Source organism: Hydractinia symbiolongicarpus, chromosome 1, assembly GCF_029227915.1.
Source record: "Hydractinia symbiolongicarpus strain clone_291-10 chromosome 1, HSymV2.1, whole genome shotgun sequence".
NCBI classification, from domain to species: Eukaryota; Metazoa; Cnidaria; class Hydrozoa; order Anthoathecata; family Hydractiniidae; genus Hydractinia; species Hydractinia symbiolongicarpus.
Window position 1 is genome coordinate 23,605,236 of NC_079875.1, and position 17,778 is coordinate 23,623,013.

The 17,778-nt window shown below is 33.9% G+C and overlaps 1 protein-coding gene across 2 annotated transcripts; it reads right to left on the bottom strand.

Annotated features, from left to right (window-relative positions):
- Positions 1 to 1,053: 1,053 nt before the first annotated feature.
- Positions 1,054 to 17,761, bottom strand: LOC130647285 (ankyrin repeat and LEM domain-containing protein 1-like). 2 transcript variants are annotated; one of them, XM_057453084.1, is made up of 10 exons: positions 17,271 to 17,761; positions 12,099 to 12,201; positions 7,107 to 7,459; positions 5,996 to 6,192; positions 4,525 to 5,310; positions 4,087 to 4,232; positions 3,567 to 3,765; positions 3,001 to 3,133; positions 1,988 to 2,160; positions 1,054 to 1,386 (listed from the first exon to the last, which is right to left on the bottom strand). In XM_057453084.1, exons 2-9 carry the CDS (start codon positions 12,158 to 12,160, stop codon positions 1,994 to 1,996), a joined length of 2,043 nt encoding a protein of 680 aa, XP_057309067.1. In that variant the 5' UTR covers positions 12,161 to 12,201; positions 17,271 to 17,761; the 3' UTR covers positions 1,054 to 1,386; positions 1,988 to 1,993. The 2 variants fall into 2 exon arrangements, with proteins under 2 accessions (XP_057309067.1, XP_057309073.1); XM_057453090.1 differs by lacking the exon at positions 17,271 to 17,761 and having other exon boundaries at positions 1,057 to 1,278; positions 12,099 to 12,227.
- Positions 17,762 to 17,778: the final 17 nt, after the last annotated feature.

Consider the following 17,778-nt stretch of genomic DNA (forward strand, 5'->3'; position numbering starts at 1 on the left):
AGCCAAACGCGCTACCACTACACCATCTCCGCATAAAAGGTAGTAAGTAATTATATTACCTCGCTATTTCATTTTTGGAGTAATTTTTGCGATTTATCATAACAAAGAGGTCTGGAACAGAGTGTACTACCTGTCCCCTCAAAAATCGAGCTTCCAGGAAGCTCAATATAAAAAACTCAATCAAATAATAATAATAAAAAAAAAAAAAACCCAGAGCGACGCTAGAAAATCTTTCTTTACAGAAAACATTTATAAATATATAGGCACTCGGTTTGACATAAAATTCATGCTACATAATTATAGAGAGATATATTCTAAAAATATACAACTTTTATTTATAAACATATTTTGTGAAAATCTATAAACACATAAAAATAAATATTATTCTTTCTGTTTTAAATATATACAATCATAGACGAAAAGAATTGTCAGAATAAAATAACTTGTTTGTTGCAATTTTTTTAATTTACGCCGAGAAAAAAAATATAAATGCAATATATATGAAGAAGAAGATTATAAGTCGTTTCAGACTTGTCTCGGTTGTTTGGTATGAGAACTTGGCTAGTGCAGTCAACGGTCCGTTTAAACTCTTACATTCTGAACGATTTTTCTTTTTTGAAACTCCACTATTATCCACAAATTTAGAGATACCTCGGAAAAAACTTCGCAAAATTAAAAAAAGAGTAAGTATATCCAAATGTCATGGAAATAAAGAAAGCAAAATTCTTTTGCACACATGATGAAAAATTAATTCCACATGATTTCATTTTGAGACTTTTAAATTCCAAATTTATTTCCAATGTATAATATTTGAAGTAAATTAAAAAAAAACAGAAAAAGTAATAATGTGAAAAATAATAATTTTCCCAGGGAAACTCTAAATAAGTAAAAATACAATTCTGTTACTAACCAACCCTGGAACAACTTTACTATACTTGACACAGGTATTTTTAAATAGAAAAAAAAACACATCCTATACTCATCGCTGATGATTATCGGAACATTCAATAAAAATTGGCGGTATTTTAAAAAAAGATATTAAAGCATTTAAGTCGCTTCTACATCTCTAAAAGATCTAAATGACGTCTTTATGATGCATTATAGACGGACAAATCGCCGCTAAATCTAATCAGAGCTAAAAAGACGTCTTCGGAAGATGTCTAAAAAAGGTATGTTAGACCTTTTTGTGTCAGCTGTGTCACATAAAGGAAATTCTAGCCTGATCGTACAAAATATTAAAAAAATAATCAAAAATCAAAAGCGAAAATTATGATCAACCTACTGAAAAACGAAAAAATAAAATAGGATTCAAAAACTGATTTTTAAAATTACTAACATTATTAAACGCGAGGAAACAACTTTTTGTATCTCAATAATCCGTTGAAACTAGAAATTTGAAACGAAAATAATTTCATCACTGAAAAAAAATAAAGAAGGAAACTTTCGCGAGTGACAAAATTCGAGAAATCAAGAAATAATTTTCCGCGAGCAGCCACTTTTGAAAGAACCTTTCGAATGATAATTTTAATGATTTTTATGCAAAAATAACTTTCGCATGTGTCGTTTATTTTATGTTAAACGTCTTGCGTGTAAAGCTACAAGGAAATGCCATCGGCGATAATAAAAAACACAAGATTTTGAATCGATTTGAAGAGATGGTTAACAATTATTACACGAAAACTTAAACAATAAGGATGAAAATGACATAAACGAAATTCTTTTATATCACGAAATACATTCCAAAAAAATCGCGCGAATTAACTCTCGCGAATAGCCTATTTCAACATAATTTGAGAGAAAAATCTCTCACCTCCTCTAAAGTCACTGACTTTTAGTCTAAATCGCGAAAGTTAGGTGTCGCCAAAAGTCGCGAAATCGCGAAAGTTTCTTTCTCTAGACTCTGTTCCTCCAAAAGCAGGAGAAAGCACGAAATCCAATTCAACAGGCTTGAGTAAACATAAAAAACAATACACAACACAAAGTCTACCTATTGTCATTTCTGTAAATCTTTCTTCCTGATTTGTCTCTCTCCTTCGATCAGATAAATATTCATAGCCTTTGTAAGAAGATGAATACCAAGATGGCGGCGTTTTTTGCAATTCCATCCCGCTGCAGGGCCGTAAAAATCACCAAATTTTAAATTGGTTAGGCGAGACAAACCTAAATAGATCGAAAACACATTCTTGGTTCTGAATAACAAGTTTTCAAGGATTAATTTTTCGCTGGTTGTTGTTGCGTTGGTTGGCTTCGTTAGTCTTAAAATAGACGGAATTTGGCCAGATGAAACGATAATAATCGAGTAATCAAAATACACAGCATAATCTTGATAAATCAAACCTCGGAAGGACCAAGAAAATAGTTCGAGTAGTCTGGATTATATTGTAACCGAAAAAAACTCGAAATCGTTTGAAATTTTTATTGAACATTTTAGTGAGTACAAAGCGATGTCTGTCACTGTCACGAGAGCAAACAATTTCGCAACGCACAGATTATAAATTTTATAACAAATGAAAGATTATTTTTTTTATCACGCAACATTATGCAGGTAAACAGCACTGTCTCAAATTAACTTAATATAAATAAACAAACAAACAACTCAAGTTTCTAAATAAAGTAAAGAAAAATACGTTCTATCAAAATATATGCGTTTAAGATATGCGATTGAGAAATCTTATTGGCTAATGTGCAACATTACGAAATGTAATTGGTCGTCGAACAAGAATACTTAGCTTTTTAATTAAGAATCCACCGCCCTCAAACGATCTCTCTATAGTTATTATACAAACCTCTCGGCACTATATATTATATGATGGGTAGGTAAGTCAGTATTCACAAAAGAAAAGACACGATAGAGGGTGGCAAGCAAAATTTTAATCTCAGATTGTAGCAGCGAATTTGAAAGGTGAGCTTAACTTTTTAGCGGTAAAACACAAATCCCAAGAAATTTTAAGGAACAGATCCACAAATTGATGGAATTAAAAACAACCAAATAAAACATACCCATTGCATCGATCATGCACGCTTCTCTTGTGTAGGCCTCCACTGGAATCACACTGTGAAATATGTGGACAGAAGCCACACCGTATCCAGCTTCCCATATGTCCCGAATCATCTTGATTTTGTTACTCACCGTCTAAAAATCATAAGTTGAAGTGTCAGGTATGATAAAAGGCACAGCAAATAGCTTGGCTTTTATTTCTAATTTTTTCACGGGTAAGAGAGTGTTAAATCATGTATCTCGCGGTACAAAGCGTATAAGTCGAAAAACACACTACTTATAGACTGGGTTCCACAAGCCGCATAGTCCGGTGAAGAATTAAACGTAGCGCAACGCATTATTTTTGTGCTCGTTACTCTGGAAAAAACGACAAAATGATTTAATTTTAGATTTAAAAAAAAAACTTCAATCCGCTGGAAAAGTTAAATTTAGCTAAGAAAATATACATGTGAGAACACGACACATTACATAGATTCTAGCTGCACTCTACTTTCATAGCGCTATGAAGCTTTGCAACCCAAAAAAGTTACGCTCTTAAAGTGCGTTACAAAGTTAAGACGTATTCTACCTTCTTTTCGGGTTTATCTTCTTTTGCAGCGTCGTAAAAATGTTCGTAGGGTCGTGATCTTTTCCCTTTGCCGATATAAAACACGGCCGAACAAAAAACCCGCAAGCGATCAACTTCCGCCAATTGCACCGCCCTGTTTGGTAAATTCTTCGTAACACGGGGATCCAGAAGGATGTAGTTAAAAGATGTTTTCTGCGAACTGTTAAAACAAGCACAATACAACATGCACTGCAGGAAGAACGCATTCAAAAAATTCACACGAATAATCATTAACAAATCGTCTCTTCAAAGAGCACACGACCGTGGGTTTGCTTTTTTGTCTAACCTTATCATCCAACCCTATTTTATCACTATCTAATTAAGTTCGTATCGCTTTTCTTGGCGTAAATGAGCATACCCTGGGTTCGTGAGATTACCAGTCTAAGCGTCACCAGTCAGCTTTCAAAATAACGACAGTGTAACAAATTGAATCGAGGAAAGCAAAATCGATATGATAAAAAAAATGAAGAAGTCGACATACCCTTCCCTCCATGTGTGTTTTTCTGGCTTATCGAATATGTAACCCATCTCCTCTTCTAGTTCGTCACCTTTCGCCTTTGTCACTGTGCTTGTTCCTGACAAGACTAGTCTCATTTCCGCGGTGTAATCTTTGTATTTACTCTCAGGCTAATGACATTACAAAAATTTACTGTCAAATTTAACCAATGAATAACAAAGTAAGTGTAAAATACGGATGATGTGTAGCATTTACATCATTTTTTAAAGATTCCAGCGAGTAATAATTTTCCGTCAAAATAGTGCACAGTTAATACCCTAAAAGATGTAATTTCCTGCGGACAAAAATTGATGAAAAAAGAAATCTTTTTTAAAAATCTTTTTTTCAAAGATATTCAAATTTAAGTCTCGCAAAAAAAATATAAATTTTAGTTGAATAGTAACTTGAAAAAAGAAACCTCACCTTGGAACTGTGTTCATGTTTCTCGAGACGAGTCAAATGTCTTTGGTACAAACTCTTCGTTGAGGGCGTAATTGGACCCACATTTTCACCCAACTTCAATAAACGCGCTCTCAACTCCACCGGCGATAGTGTTAATATATTGTCTGGCACTTTTAAAAGATATTCTTCCGCTTCCACAGTTGCATTTATTTGGCTTACATCTTTCCAATCGTAATCAACGGTTATGCCGGAGAAATCTAGCATACTTTGACGTCTCTTCTTCGTCACGTCGTCGCCATCTTTAAAAGTGTCATCATTTAGGTCAACAACTTCAAAAATAGAACGGTCCAATTTTTTGTTTGGTGACTCATGACAACACGGTTTTTCTTCTTCCATTATATCAAGCTTATCTTCATGTGGATTTTCATAATACTCTACTAGTTGAGAAACTGATTTGTTGCCGTTGCTATAGTCCACCGTAGCTTCAGCTGCCATCTTTGTGGAGTTATTTTCCTGGTAATCATGATAAGGCTCGGACTCATTGAAAGAGACTTCATTTAACAAATTCGAAAAGTTTTTTATCAATAAATTATCATCATTTTCCTCTGAAGTGTAAGAAAATGTTTTCTTTAAGTTCTTATTGTTGTTGCTTACTACACCAACATGACCGTTAGTTTTTAACTCTCTGTGTTTACATTCTAGATTAAACGTTGTATTGGAGCAATCATGGGAGAGCGGTGAAGACACAGGAACAAACAATCTGGAGTTGCGACGTGCTGCAGAGTTCTTCGCAAGAGGCGTGTTGTTCTATTTAATAAAAAAATATATTAATAAAGTTGAAGTGCCAATCCTATATCCGCACTGATACGTCTTAGCCACTTACATATGGCAAGGTGGCTACTTTTTCTGGTTAACATTTTTGCAATATTTTAATGTTCTTACACAGACAGACGAAAAAAAAAGGCCTTGGTGAAAAGAAAGTCCAAGGCTAATTTAAAAAAAAATAAAACAAAAATGCATTGAAAAATATTTAAACTTACGAAAGGGAAGTATTCTTATGCAGCAAGTTCAAATAATATTAAGGTCACCTAGTCTCATTTAAATAAAGATAAGATCATTATCAAACTACAAACTTTTTTATTGAGATATCATGGACGGCATAATAATGCATATAATGCTGAAAAAGTTGGAAATTGTGTTAACTTTATGCTGACTACCTTATTACATCATCAATATACTGACAATCGTCATAATTGGCAAAAATTCCTAACATCGTACCAGGCTATCTATATTATAATACTCGCTGTCTGTCTGTCTGTCTGTCTGTCTGTCTGTCTGTCTGTCTGTCTGTCTGTCTGTCTGTCTGTCTGTCTGTCTGTCTGTCTGTCTGTCTGTCTGTCTGTCTGTCTGTCTGTCTGTCTGTCTGTCTGTCTGTCTGTCTGTCCGCCTGCATGTCCTCTAATGTAAAAAAACATAAATAAGCAGTCTCTACCTTTCCTTCAGATGTTTTTGTGTATAATTTCTTTTTACGCAAAGTAATAGGCGATTGATCAGGTGACATTTTCAGATGTGGGGGAGTGCTCCATACACTCCAAAATGTTTCATCAGCAGAAAAGTCAGAATGCAGTTCTGAATGGGGGTTTTCTGAAGCATCTGCAGTATAACCTGCTGGGCTAGGCTGCATCATTCCTAAAAAAAAACAAGTTATTTTTTTGGCCCAAATAGTAAAAAAGGGTTTATCCAATTTCCCATACTTTAAAATTCTTAGAAACTTCATCTTCTATTTCATAACTAAAAGCATTTTTTTTATATCACTAGTGTACTAGTGTGAGCCAACTAAAATATTGTGGTAGGTACCTAATGATGACCTTTTATGCTTTAGAAGTGCCCACACAAACAATACGGCTGAATGAAACTTTTCTTTCGTTCAACACAATAGAAAGCGAAATTCTTCAAAATATCGACAGAAAAAAGAATGTTGTAAAGTTTAGGCAGCAATGCATTATATAGCTCTACGTTCAGACAAGCTTGCAAAGTTGTAGCAGGGATTTTTGAAATGCTACACTTGCAACATAATTTGCAGACACAAGAGATTCACAATTTTCCACTAGTGGAGTAATTCCTTGTTATTTTTTCCTTTTTAATAAAATAACAAACTTTTTAACTACTAACTCGTTGACTAATATTCAACTTTCTATAGATAATTTTCCATCTTTAATACTTACTGCTAACTTGCAAGGAGTCACTAAGATTACAAATGCTGATCAATTTATTAGGTGAATCTTCTAGCAGTGTCGATGATACTAGTTGAACACAGCTTTCGCCTGTAAGAGACTCTTCGTTGGCATTCATACTACATGTTTGAAATAATGTCTCATTAAAAATACTTAAGTCAACTTTGTTTTTATGTGGTGATAATTCATCAATCAATAACTCGCTTTCTGTCTGAGTAGCTGCACTCCTTTTGCTACAAGATAACTGTGCTGCACAATCTGTCTCACTCATGTTAAAACCTGTTGCATCAAAGGACGACAACATGACATCCCCACCCAAAATCTTATCAAGATGAAAACGACTTTTACTAATAAAACAACCGCTCTTACGTTTCACGGGTGGTCGGAAGCGTGTCAAAGCATCTAGGCATTCATATTTCATTTCTTCTGCTTCTTCAGCATAATCAAGTGCGCTCATGTCATCTTCATCCTTATCTGCAACATTCGCACCATTATCTAAGAGCAAGTTTATTGTATCTACTCTTCCCCACATTGCAGCAATGTGCAGTGGTGATAAGCCCGTATCTGTTTTCACGTTCGGATCTGCACCATAGTTTAACATTCTTGATACAATTTCAGGACCAGTTGGTGACTCAAGAACAACAGCTGTATGAAGTGGACAGGTGCCATCTCTAGTAGGTCTGCAAGGACTGATACCACACTCCATTAACTGATCAACTCTCCTAACAGATACAAAGATTAAGGTTAAATGGGTGAATGTTTATATACAAGTACTACAGGTTTTGTCAGGGTAAATGATTGCTTTTTGGAGTTGGAAAAGATAGTGTTGAATCCATTTGTTTGTCATCATCTTATTGACATTTATATGGACTCCAGATAATGCCATATATTGCTTATTTGCTTATGGGAGTTTAAGAAGGGGCACTTATTCATGGGAGGTGCTCATTAAATACATTAAAAAGACCTTAACCTCCTTACACAAAATAAAGTTTATCTCAAAACTGTTGGCAGACATCAGTATTTATATAAAAATTAGCTTTACAAATTAGTTGGTTGTATCGTTTTGACTTTATTGAATAATACCTTAATTATATTAAAATAGTGTTTGGCATTATTTTATTAAATGGACACCATGATGTATATTTATTAAAAGACGTAGGCACTCATTTTAAAGGGGGCTTTTATTTAATAGGAACTTATTAGAGCACATACACATAACTTTTATAAGCATATTCAGGCTCAGGTTGAGAGGTTCTTTAAACATATGCTAACCATAATTGCTCAGTATTTTCTTTCCTTTAACACTAGCTGTCGGAATTTGCCTTGTGTAATAGTCTTGTCACTTTTCAAATAAAACTAAAAGCAAAATAATTTCATTTGGTTCTCTATTAAGTATTTATCACATCTATATTATAATACCCGTGTGCATCTGTCTGTCACGCAAAATGGTAACCGCAGTAAAGAGACATACAAATTGCGATAAATTCAGGGCGGGTGAACCAGTGGATTTTTACACGGGCCACCGACTAGTAAGCATATAATACACAACGTATTCCACGTTCTCACTTGCAACATTTTTTAATCTTCATTATCATGATTGCATTTTTGTTTGTATTTTCAAGATTATCAATTGGTAGATAACATCTTTTAAGATGAGCTTAGCAGTTTTAACAATTCTCCAAATATGTGATTTATACTGAAATATTAGTTTTGATTTTAATAAGAATTAGGGAATTCCATAAGGTGTATGTGATTGCACATACCCACACACAATTGGCAACTTTCCAGTCACATTACATGCGTTAAAAGTGATTTATGCTCACCGTATTGGATAAGTTAAGTAGTAGGTGACATTCTATGACAATTATTAAAGCTCTAAGTAAAAAAATCAACTGCTTGTGGTTAAATTGAATGTTTGTTGAATGTTAATTTATGCATTTGCACTAAGTTTTTTAGAAATAATCATTAAGAGGTAATATTATATAAGAAAGTTCAATTCCTGTTTTCATTAGCTTTGAACAAATATAAATATTCCAACCTACACAATGCTAAACTAAGATCATATTTTTCTTATACATTAGAATGAAATTCATTGTGAATTTTAAAAATTATTTGTGTATGCAATTGGTGGCAGACATGTGGTTTTTTTATGACATTCTTTAATGGTATGTGCAATATATTTACATAATTGAAGTAAGGATTAATAAAGCATAGCTTACAATACAGAAATCCATAGCATTCATACACTAAAAAGCTTTAACTACAGGCTAACAGCATGGTCTAACTTTTACTTTGTAGCAGCCATAATGGTAGCCATAAAATATAAACAAGTAAAATTTTTTTATTTAAGATACAAACAACAACATCCATTTCAACTTCTCTCATCAATTTATACTTCTAATTATCTATATTATAATACCCGTATACGTCTGTCCGGCCGTCCATCCGTCCGTCCGTCCGTCTGTAACGCAAAATGGTAGCTTAGCTGCGCAAGTAAAGAGACGCACGCAATATGTGGTATAACAAGGACGGGCGAACCCGTGGATTTTTCCACGGGCTAACGACTAGACTAAAATCATAACGCTACAGCATACGAACAGCAAGAAAACTGATTTTTATATTGAACAGCTTGAGTAACAGTGGCACAACGTGCCAACACATCTTAGAGATTACATTCACAGCTTGAATCAATTTTTGATGGTGCACACATACCTAACTGCGTCTGTCACAACGCACAATGAGAAAAAAAGAATTTAATTTGACGCAGAGAGAGAAATGAATATTATAATCCTTTTTTCCTTTTGTCATCTATATTGGTTTATTCACGATTAAATCTGAATGAAAGTTAGGCCTTATGTACTTACATACACAATCATTTTTGCTACACAACAATCATGTAAAAGATGACCATTTCAAAACAATTGTATGGACAGGTGATGAGGACGAGTTCAAAATAATGGTCATTTAAAATGATGATGCATTTTAACCATTTTTAAAATCAACATACAGAAGTTGTGAAACAATGCTGGAGAGTGATTACAAAACATCAAATGTTCGAGAACAGCAGCAGCAAATCAAAACCAAGTTTAACACATTTGCTTGTAAGTACAGAAATACCTAGGTGCTTATACATACACTTTAAAATGGCATTTTGTTTTGCCATGGTAGGTGGCGTTGCAGCCACTACATTTAAGATAGTAAACGATCATTACTTGCGGAAGAGTGTTTCAATAGAGAGTTTGTTAATTGATCATGACCATCCTATTTTGAATAACACAGTAAAGTCTATGCCTTTAGAATTTTTTTGATAGTTATATAATTACAATTTTATTCCCAATGTGAAATTTAGTAATTATCTTGAAAGTTTAAAAAGTTAAAATTGAGTGTCGTAGAATGCTTACTGAGAATAAAAATAAATTTTGGTTTTGTCGTTTTAATTACTTAATATCTCTAAAAACTACTCTACCAACTATTATTAATTGACCACGGAGTTATGTAGTAATTTTATTAAAAAACCTTGCAGTTATGTAGTAATTTTATTAAAAAACCCTGCAGTTATGTAGTAATTTTATTAAAAAACCCTGCAGTTATGTAGTAATTTTATTAAAAAACCCTGCAGTTATGTAGTAATTCTATTAAAAAACCTTGCAGTTTTGTAGTAATTTTATTAAAAAACCCTGCGAATTTCAATAAGAAAAAAGTAAACAGTAGCCTGATGACTGAAAAAAACTGAGCATATATAAAGAATGTATAGATGCAGAAAAATTATTTTCCAGGAGCTTATTGCCATTTACACATTTTTTTAGAATTTTTTTTTCAAAGAGATTCTAAGTGTAGTGGCCAACCTGACCATTGTTTTAAAGTTTATAAATTAGAAGTTTTTTTATCATGATGCGCTTTTGTAATTTTCTTTTAATTTACTTCAAGTTTATACTCACTTTTTATTTCAACTCTTTGACTCATCAATTTTTTAAATAAGTTTGAAAGGATTGATTAACTAGTTGCTTAAATGTTTAAAGTATAAATCTGGAAGTATTCATTGAGGAAGTATGCACTGGGAAAACAAAAAAAAAAATGATTTTTTGAAACTTTTTAAAACTTTTGACATTGACACTATATGAATAGGTAATGCACAAAATGAGCTGGTTTTAGTTTTCATTATAAAATGACATGATTTTATGCTTGTAATTTGCTTTTGCACAAAACTTCTTGAAAAACCTTCATTGATTGCTTGGAAGTGGCATATAATAAGTAAAAAAGCACACTCTTTTTTTTTTACATTGCAGAACAAACTGTGAATAAATTTTAACAATTAGATATTGGTGATTGTAGAATAGCACAAACAAAAATAACATGTACGACATACCATCAAGCCTATCAATAAGAAAAAAACACTTGAACAATAAATCGCTCTCCCAAGGTTACAATAATTTGGGTGAGCAGCCTGAACGAATAAAATAAGTTTATAAACGCATATTTTACTACAGAATCTTTTTTTCAGAATTTTATCTTATCTTTTTATATCTTTTGACTATTTTTTACTGCAAATAATCAGAAAAATAACATTGATTTCCATGCGAGATGAATTGATATTGTTCAACCAGCTAAACTTTTTGTGGAATCAGGGCAGCAATTAATGACTCGGCTACTTTCTCATTTCTCAGGAGTCTTTGCATAAACAAGAATGATTGTTCTTTCCCTATTGATAGGCCTGATACATATTCATATTTGAAAAGTACTTTAAATGCAACAAGACACATAACAACACAATGCAAACTCTAGTGAAGCTGCTAACTGTACAACAGTCCCATAGTTGGCTTTTATTAAACTGAGCATTATTATATAAAATAAATTATATCTATCGGTTTTTAATGTAATAACGGAACTAAGACCAATGCAATGACAGGATTTCCGCTAAATTTAGGAGAATTTAGCTGTTTTTTAGGAGACTTTTTCAATAAACGGGAAAAGACATTAAAAAATTTAGAAGATTTTAGGAGAATTTGAATTAGTGACAAGGGTAACTTAACAGATGTTCCTAATTACGTGTTACCTTGGAAATAAAAAATAATTGAATTTTTTCTAAGTTATATATATTTTTCTGCAACTCCCAGTAAACAGATTCTCAGACAGAAGATTTATAGATTAGTAAGTTATAGTGATATTATATCCATTATACATAAATAGTTGTTCTCTAAAAAAATTAGGAGATTTTTAGGAGCAATTGCAAAAAATCAGAATTTTTTAGGGAAGATTTTATTTTTTTAGGATTTTTTTAGGATTTTTAGGAGGCGTGGGAACCTTAAATATACTTCACAAACTAATTTTGGCATGATATGTCCTGCAAGAAATTTATCTAACCTTATATCTTGAGCTGCTGTGGCAAATACTAGTTCTTCAGTTAATTCATCATCATCTTCCATCTTATGAAGTTAGTTGTCTTTCTGTATGTACTGAACAGTCTCTAAACATTTATAATATATATATAAAAAAAACATAGATTAGAGCTCAATTACGCAAGACTAATGGATGAGTTTAAATGTTATGTATTATAATGCTTTTGGACATTATGCACACATATAATGGGGGAAGGCATAGGGTTCAGAATCCCCCTATTTTTAAACAGTCCCCCTATTATTAGGAACCCCACCCTTCTTATTTTAAGAAAAACAACCCTATTATTTTGAGGTCAGACTGTCATCTTCACATCCAGTAACAGATTATGTAACCCAAACACCCTATTGATTTGAACCATTATTCTAAGACATCAGAAAGCAATTTTTTGTTATTGTTGTTAAAAAATATATAACGAAACCTACAGAAAAGTGAGGTTAAATAATTACAACGAATTGTTTGTGAGAAGAACTTCTGACAGTCTTTTTCAAGAGAGGTGTGCGATCACATGCGCACACCTTGACACACGCCTAAATCATTTCAGGCGTGTGATCAATCTCACGTCTGATAAATGAATATTCAGTTTTCAAAATCATTGTATGAAATTTATACAAATTATCATAAAAATGTGAATCAAAATTTCAATATATTCTCAAAAAAAATAAAAACAACAACAATGGCAATGACTAGTGAGCAGCCAAGACATTGTGTGCATGGCACAACTTTAATGCACCATGTTCACTGCTTCTCTTTCAACTTGAAAGTGAAACGTGGAGAAGCATTGGAAACGAAGTTTACACTTTTCTCCAAAATACGTCTGCAACGTTAATTTAACCAAATTTTTGTTCAGTCATTCTGAAAAGTATTCAGCACATAAAAAAATTTTACTTTCAAATATGGTAGATTGAAGTCATAATCACACAAGGGTTGTTTCAAGGAAAGGGTATTTTGATTAGCTGTTTGCTATAATTTATAACAAAATTGATTCGCAAATTGATGAAAAACGGATTGCAAAGATGCCAAAATGGTTCACAAAAAAATTTTCTGAGCTCATGCCTGGAAAAGTTATTTCATGTTTATTTGATCCCTGAACCGCTAATTTTGATCGACAATGCACTTCCATTATCTTGCACACTGTACAAGACTTGAACTATTTTAAGGGGTGGGGGGCGTAAAATGTGGTGAACCCCCCAACACTGACGTCACGTAGTAAACAGTTGACGGCATATCATCTAATGATACTAGCATTAAACTTGTTACCTCGGTATAGCAACCCTATTATTGTTCGAAGTTTTAGATTTTAAACACTCTAAAATTTCTATTTTTTTTAATTAATCATTTATAACTTATAAAACGTTTTCTTTTATTCTTTAAACAATTTTAAACTATAGAAAGGATGTTATCGAATGAAGGGTCTCTTTAAGAGACAAGAGAGGAGTTGAAGTCCTCTACCATACCTTAGTTTAAAGGGGCAATTGTGGAAGTTCCATGAAATGCCACATAGTGATGGTGTCGCCTTAAAAAACACCCAGTCCAGTCTGTGAACGGTTGGTGCCAGGAAGGGCATCCAGCTGTAAAACAATGCCAAAACTCTTTATTAATGGCTGTAAGAACAGTTGATCAGACAAACTGTGCAAACGAGGCTGGAACTCTAAGGAGTGAAGGTGTAGCGCAGATGTAGGGAGGTAGAGCAGATGGAGTAGTTGAAATGTTAGAACGTAGATCTGTTGAGATGTGTTGTGTTCAGGAAGTCAGGTGGAGAAGAGATTAAAACAAGACAATTGAGTGCAAAAGTTCAGCAGTTAGCCCACAATGGCCAGTGTCATAGTGACAATGTTGAAAGTACTTGGACTACTTTGAAGAATTGTCTTTTAGAAGCTTCTGATGATACCTGTGGGTGGACAAAAGGACCAGCTAGACATAGACAGACCTGGTAGTGGAATAATGAGGTTGACCGGTGTATAAAGAAAAAGAGGAAACTTTGGAAAGAGTGGCAGTCAGGTGGTAGTAAAAATATTTACTTAGAAGCTAAGCGTTGTGCTCATACAGCAGTGTATAAGGCAAAATCAGAAGCAGATAGAAACAGATTTGCAGATGTGTTAAGAAGGGAAGACCATCGCAATGAGGTATTCAAGATAGCAAAGCAAATGAGGAAGACTAATTAAGATGTTGTAGGTGAGAAGTGTAAACGTAATGATGAAGGTGTTTTGGCTAGCACAGAGGAGGAGAAAAGGGTAGCTTGGAAGAATTATTATTAGAGGTTGCTTAGCACTAAGTTTGATTGGGATGAGGATAATTTGTCTGATGATGATATTGTAGAAGGGCCAGCTATGCAGATCAAGACAGAATGGGTAGTGGAGGCTATTAGGAAATTGAAGATTGGCAAGGCTGCAGGAGTATCAGGTATTGTTGCAGAGATGGTAAAAGCATCTGGATATATTGGAGTTGAGCTTATTACAAGTCTTGCTAACCAGATTATAAAGGATGGTGCTATTCCGAGTGAGTGGCAGTCGAGTGTAATAGTGAATTGTTTCAAGGGCAAGGGTGATGCATTAGAAAGGGATAACTATAGATGTTTGAAGTTGGTTGATCAAGTAATGAAAGTTATTGATAGAGTGATTGATAAGTTATTTAGAGAAAGAATTGATATATAGATAAAATGCAATTTGGTTTTGTTCCAGGGTGTGGCACTACAGATGCAATATTTTTACTCAGACAACTTCAGGAAAAGTATTTAGGAAAGAGAAAGAATTTCTATTTTGCCTTTGTATATTTAGAAAAAGCCTTTGATAGAGTGCCACTTAAAGTTATTTGGTGGGCTATGAGAAAATTAGGTGTGGATGAGTGGCTAGTTACAGTAGTACAGTCTATGTACATCAATGCTAGAAGTCGTGTCAGGATTACCGATTCACTTAGTGATGAATTTAGTGTAAATGTTGGTATACATCAGGGTTCTGTACTTAGCCCTTTGTTGTTTGTTCTAGTCTTAGAAGCACTGTTGATGAAGTTCAGAACAGGTTGTCCATGGGAGTTATTGTATGCAGATGATTTGGTTCTCATAGCAGAGTCGATGAAAAAATTAGTTGAAAAGTTTGAGAAGTGGAAGAAAGGACTAGAAGAGAAAGGGCTAAGGGTGAACACAGCAAAGTCTAAAGTCATGATTAGTAGCATTGCAGCCAAGTGTGACCTTGTAGTTGGAAAGTGGCCTTGTGGAGTTTGCAGGAAATGAGTTGGTAGTAACTCAATTTTTTGTCAGACCTGCAAGCATTGGGTACATAAGAAGTGCAGTAGTATTGGTGAAGGTTAAGAGCTGACATTCAGTTTGTATGCAAGCGTTGCAAAGGTAAGATTATAGAGAATGAAGTATTTCCAGCTTTAATAATGTACAACAGTAGCTCGTTAGAGATAGTTGAGAACTTCTGTTACTTTGGTGATATATGTTGGGCAGTGAAGGGTGTGTTGGAAGAAGTGTTACTTGCAGGATAGGTTCTGCTTGGAAAAAGTTCAGAGAGTTACTTTCTTTGTTGACTAGCAAAGTCTTGTCAATTGAGATAAAAGGTAGGTTATATGAGGCCTGTGTAAGAAGTGTTATGTTGTACGGTTGTGAGACATGGGCAGTGAAGTAGGAAGATCTTGACCGTTTAGAAAGGAATGATATGAGAATGGTTAGGTGGATGTGTAACGCCAACCCGAGAGACAGAAAGAGTTCAGATGAGCTAAGAAGCAGGCAAAGTATCCATAGAATTAAAGATGTTATCCAGATATATGCTCACACCTGACATCTGTCCCACCATGTGCGATACCTTCACTCCTTAAAGTTCCAGTCCCGTTTACGCAGTTTGTCTGGTCAACTGTTCTTATGGAAATTATTAAGGAGTTTTGGAATTGTTTTACAGCTGGATGCACTTCCTAGCACCAACCGTTCACAGACCGGACTGGGTGTTTTTTTTTAAAGTGACACCATCAATATATGGCATTTCATGGGACTTCTACAATCGCCCCTTTAAACTACGGTATAGTGGAGGACGTTCACCTCCTCTCTTGTCTCTTAAAGAGACGCTTCACCCAAGGCAAAATATATATTTTGAAATCTTATTTTAAAATTCAATTCTAGCAACCTTTAGCAACTATTCGATATTGATACTTTCATTCCTTTCGATTTAATTTGTTTGATTGTATGAGGACATTGTTATTTTAGATAACCATTGTTTCAGATGATGATGAAAGTGATGATAGTGACTATGAGTAAACAACTTTTTTTAAAATACATATATTTTGTATTTTTCTTTCGAAATGACAGTCATCTCTTTTCATTAGTTTTACCCCCCTTATTTGATTCCGTTATTTACTCACCAGACAAAGATTACCTGAAAAATAAACAATAAATTTACGACATACTATTTCGGACATTTAGAAAAGGCTCTACCTTTAAAATACGTAGAAGCTCAATTCAAAACGTTCCCCACTTTTCTACCACAAAATAAATGTGCAAAACAAAATTAAACTCGGAGCCTGTATCGCATGCAACATCCTTTGCACATGCGTTTTACATCACAAGCGTTACTTGACTTACAGGAATCATCGCACACCTACCCACATATTCTTAAAAAAGACTGTTCCAGCAAATTAAATAGTGCTCCTACTAATTCTATTCGGATTTTCATGAACGGTACATAAATATAGGTTAAAAAAACTAATTTAAAGTGTTTTTCACCTACTCAAGACTGTCATGTAGCTAGCTAGCAAGCCAGCTACCAAAAAGCAGTTTCGAAAGTAAATTTGTTTCAAGGACCATAAAACAATTTAGCTAGGTAGCACTACTGTAAACCTTTATCAGTTTTTTTTTTCAACTTACTGACTCTGGGGGTTTAGTGTGCCAACTGGCTCGGATAAAGGATCTTTGTTTTTACCTTCATTTTAAGTAACAAAGTTTATTTTTAAATTTACAAATACAAAATATTTTACTGAAGGGAAGTATAGCAAGCTATATTTTCTCTTGTACTTCTTTTATTGATAAAATAAAACCTTTTTTTTTAGTTCTGACAAGGAATTTTTGTGTTGAAGCATTGGTTAGCAGAGGCCTAAACCTCTTATTAAGCTACAGCACACAAGTCAAGTCTGTAAATAATATACGCCTACCAAAAAACTTTGTAACAATTAAAAAAAGTGATTTGATTTTAAAAACTATTTCGTGCCATTTCATTGTCGTTTTGTTTACATCAGAACAGTATGGCTACCAAATTCTAACTTTCGCGCCCGGCATAGCAAGTTTGATATTTACGTGACGGTAAATCAGCGCCCGGGGCGTTGGTTTATTAAAATTTCAATTTTTTAAAAAGCGGGAAGAGAGAGAGAGGCGCTTACTTATAAAATTTTAAAAATTTTAATACATAATATTTACTGGACTTGAAGAGCTTTCTGGGCATCCTCGTCCCCAGGGCTTGTTGCCTATGTCAAAGCCCCTAACACTTACTTGACGGCAACCAAGAGTAATTTCGTCGCCCGCCTATGTCAAAAAGGCAAAAAACTCTGGGGACGAGGTTGTTCTCTGGAACACCATAAATCAAATGGAGAACGAGATTGGCATTTGAACTATTTAACTGGTCAGTTATAGATCTCAACCTAGTGCCCAGGACTCTTAATATTA

What these genes read in the sequence shown, in the direction of transcription:
- LOC130647285 (XM_057453084.1), bottom strand. Translation starts at nt 12,160, where the DNA reads ATGGAAGATGATGATGAATTAACTGAAGAACTAGTATTTGCCACAGCA. An exon ending in ACAGCAGCTCAAGATATAAG is followed by an intron (nt 7,460 to 12,098) that starts GTTAGATAAATT and finishes TGTATCTGTTAG; the next exon opens with GAGAGTTGATCAGTTAATGG. An exon ending in AAACACACATGGAGGGAAGG is followed by an intron (nt 3,766 to 4,086) that starts GTATGTCGACTT and finishes TTGTTTTAACAG; the next exon opens with TTCGCAGAAAACATCTTTTA.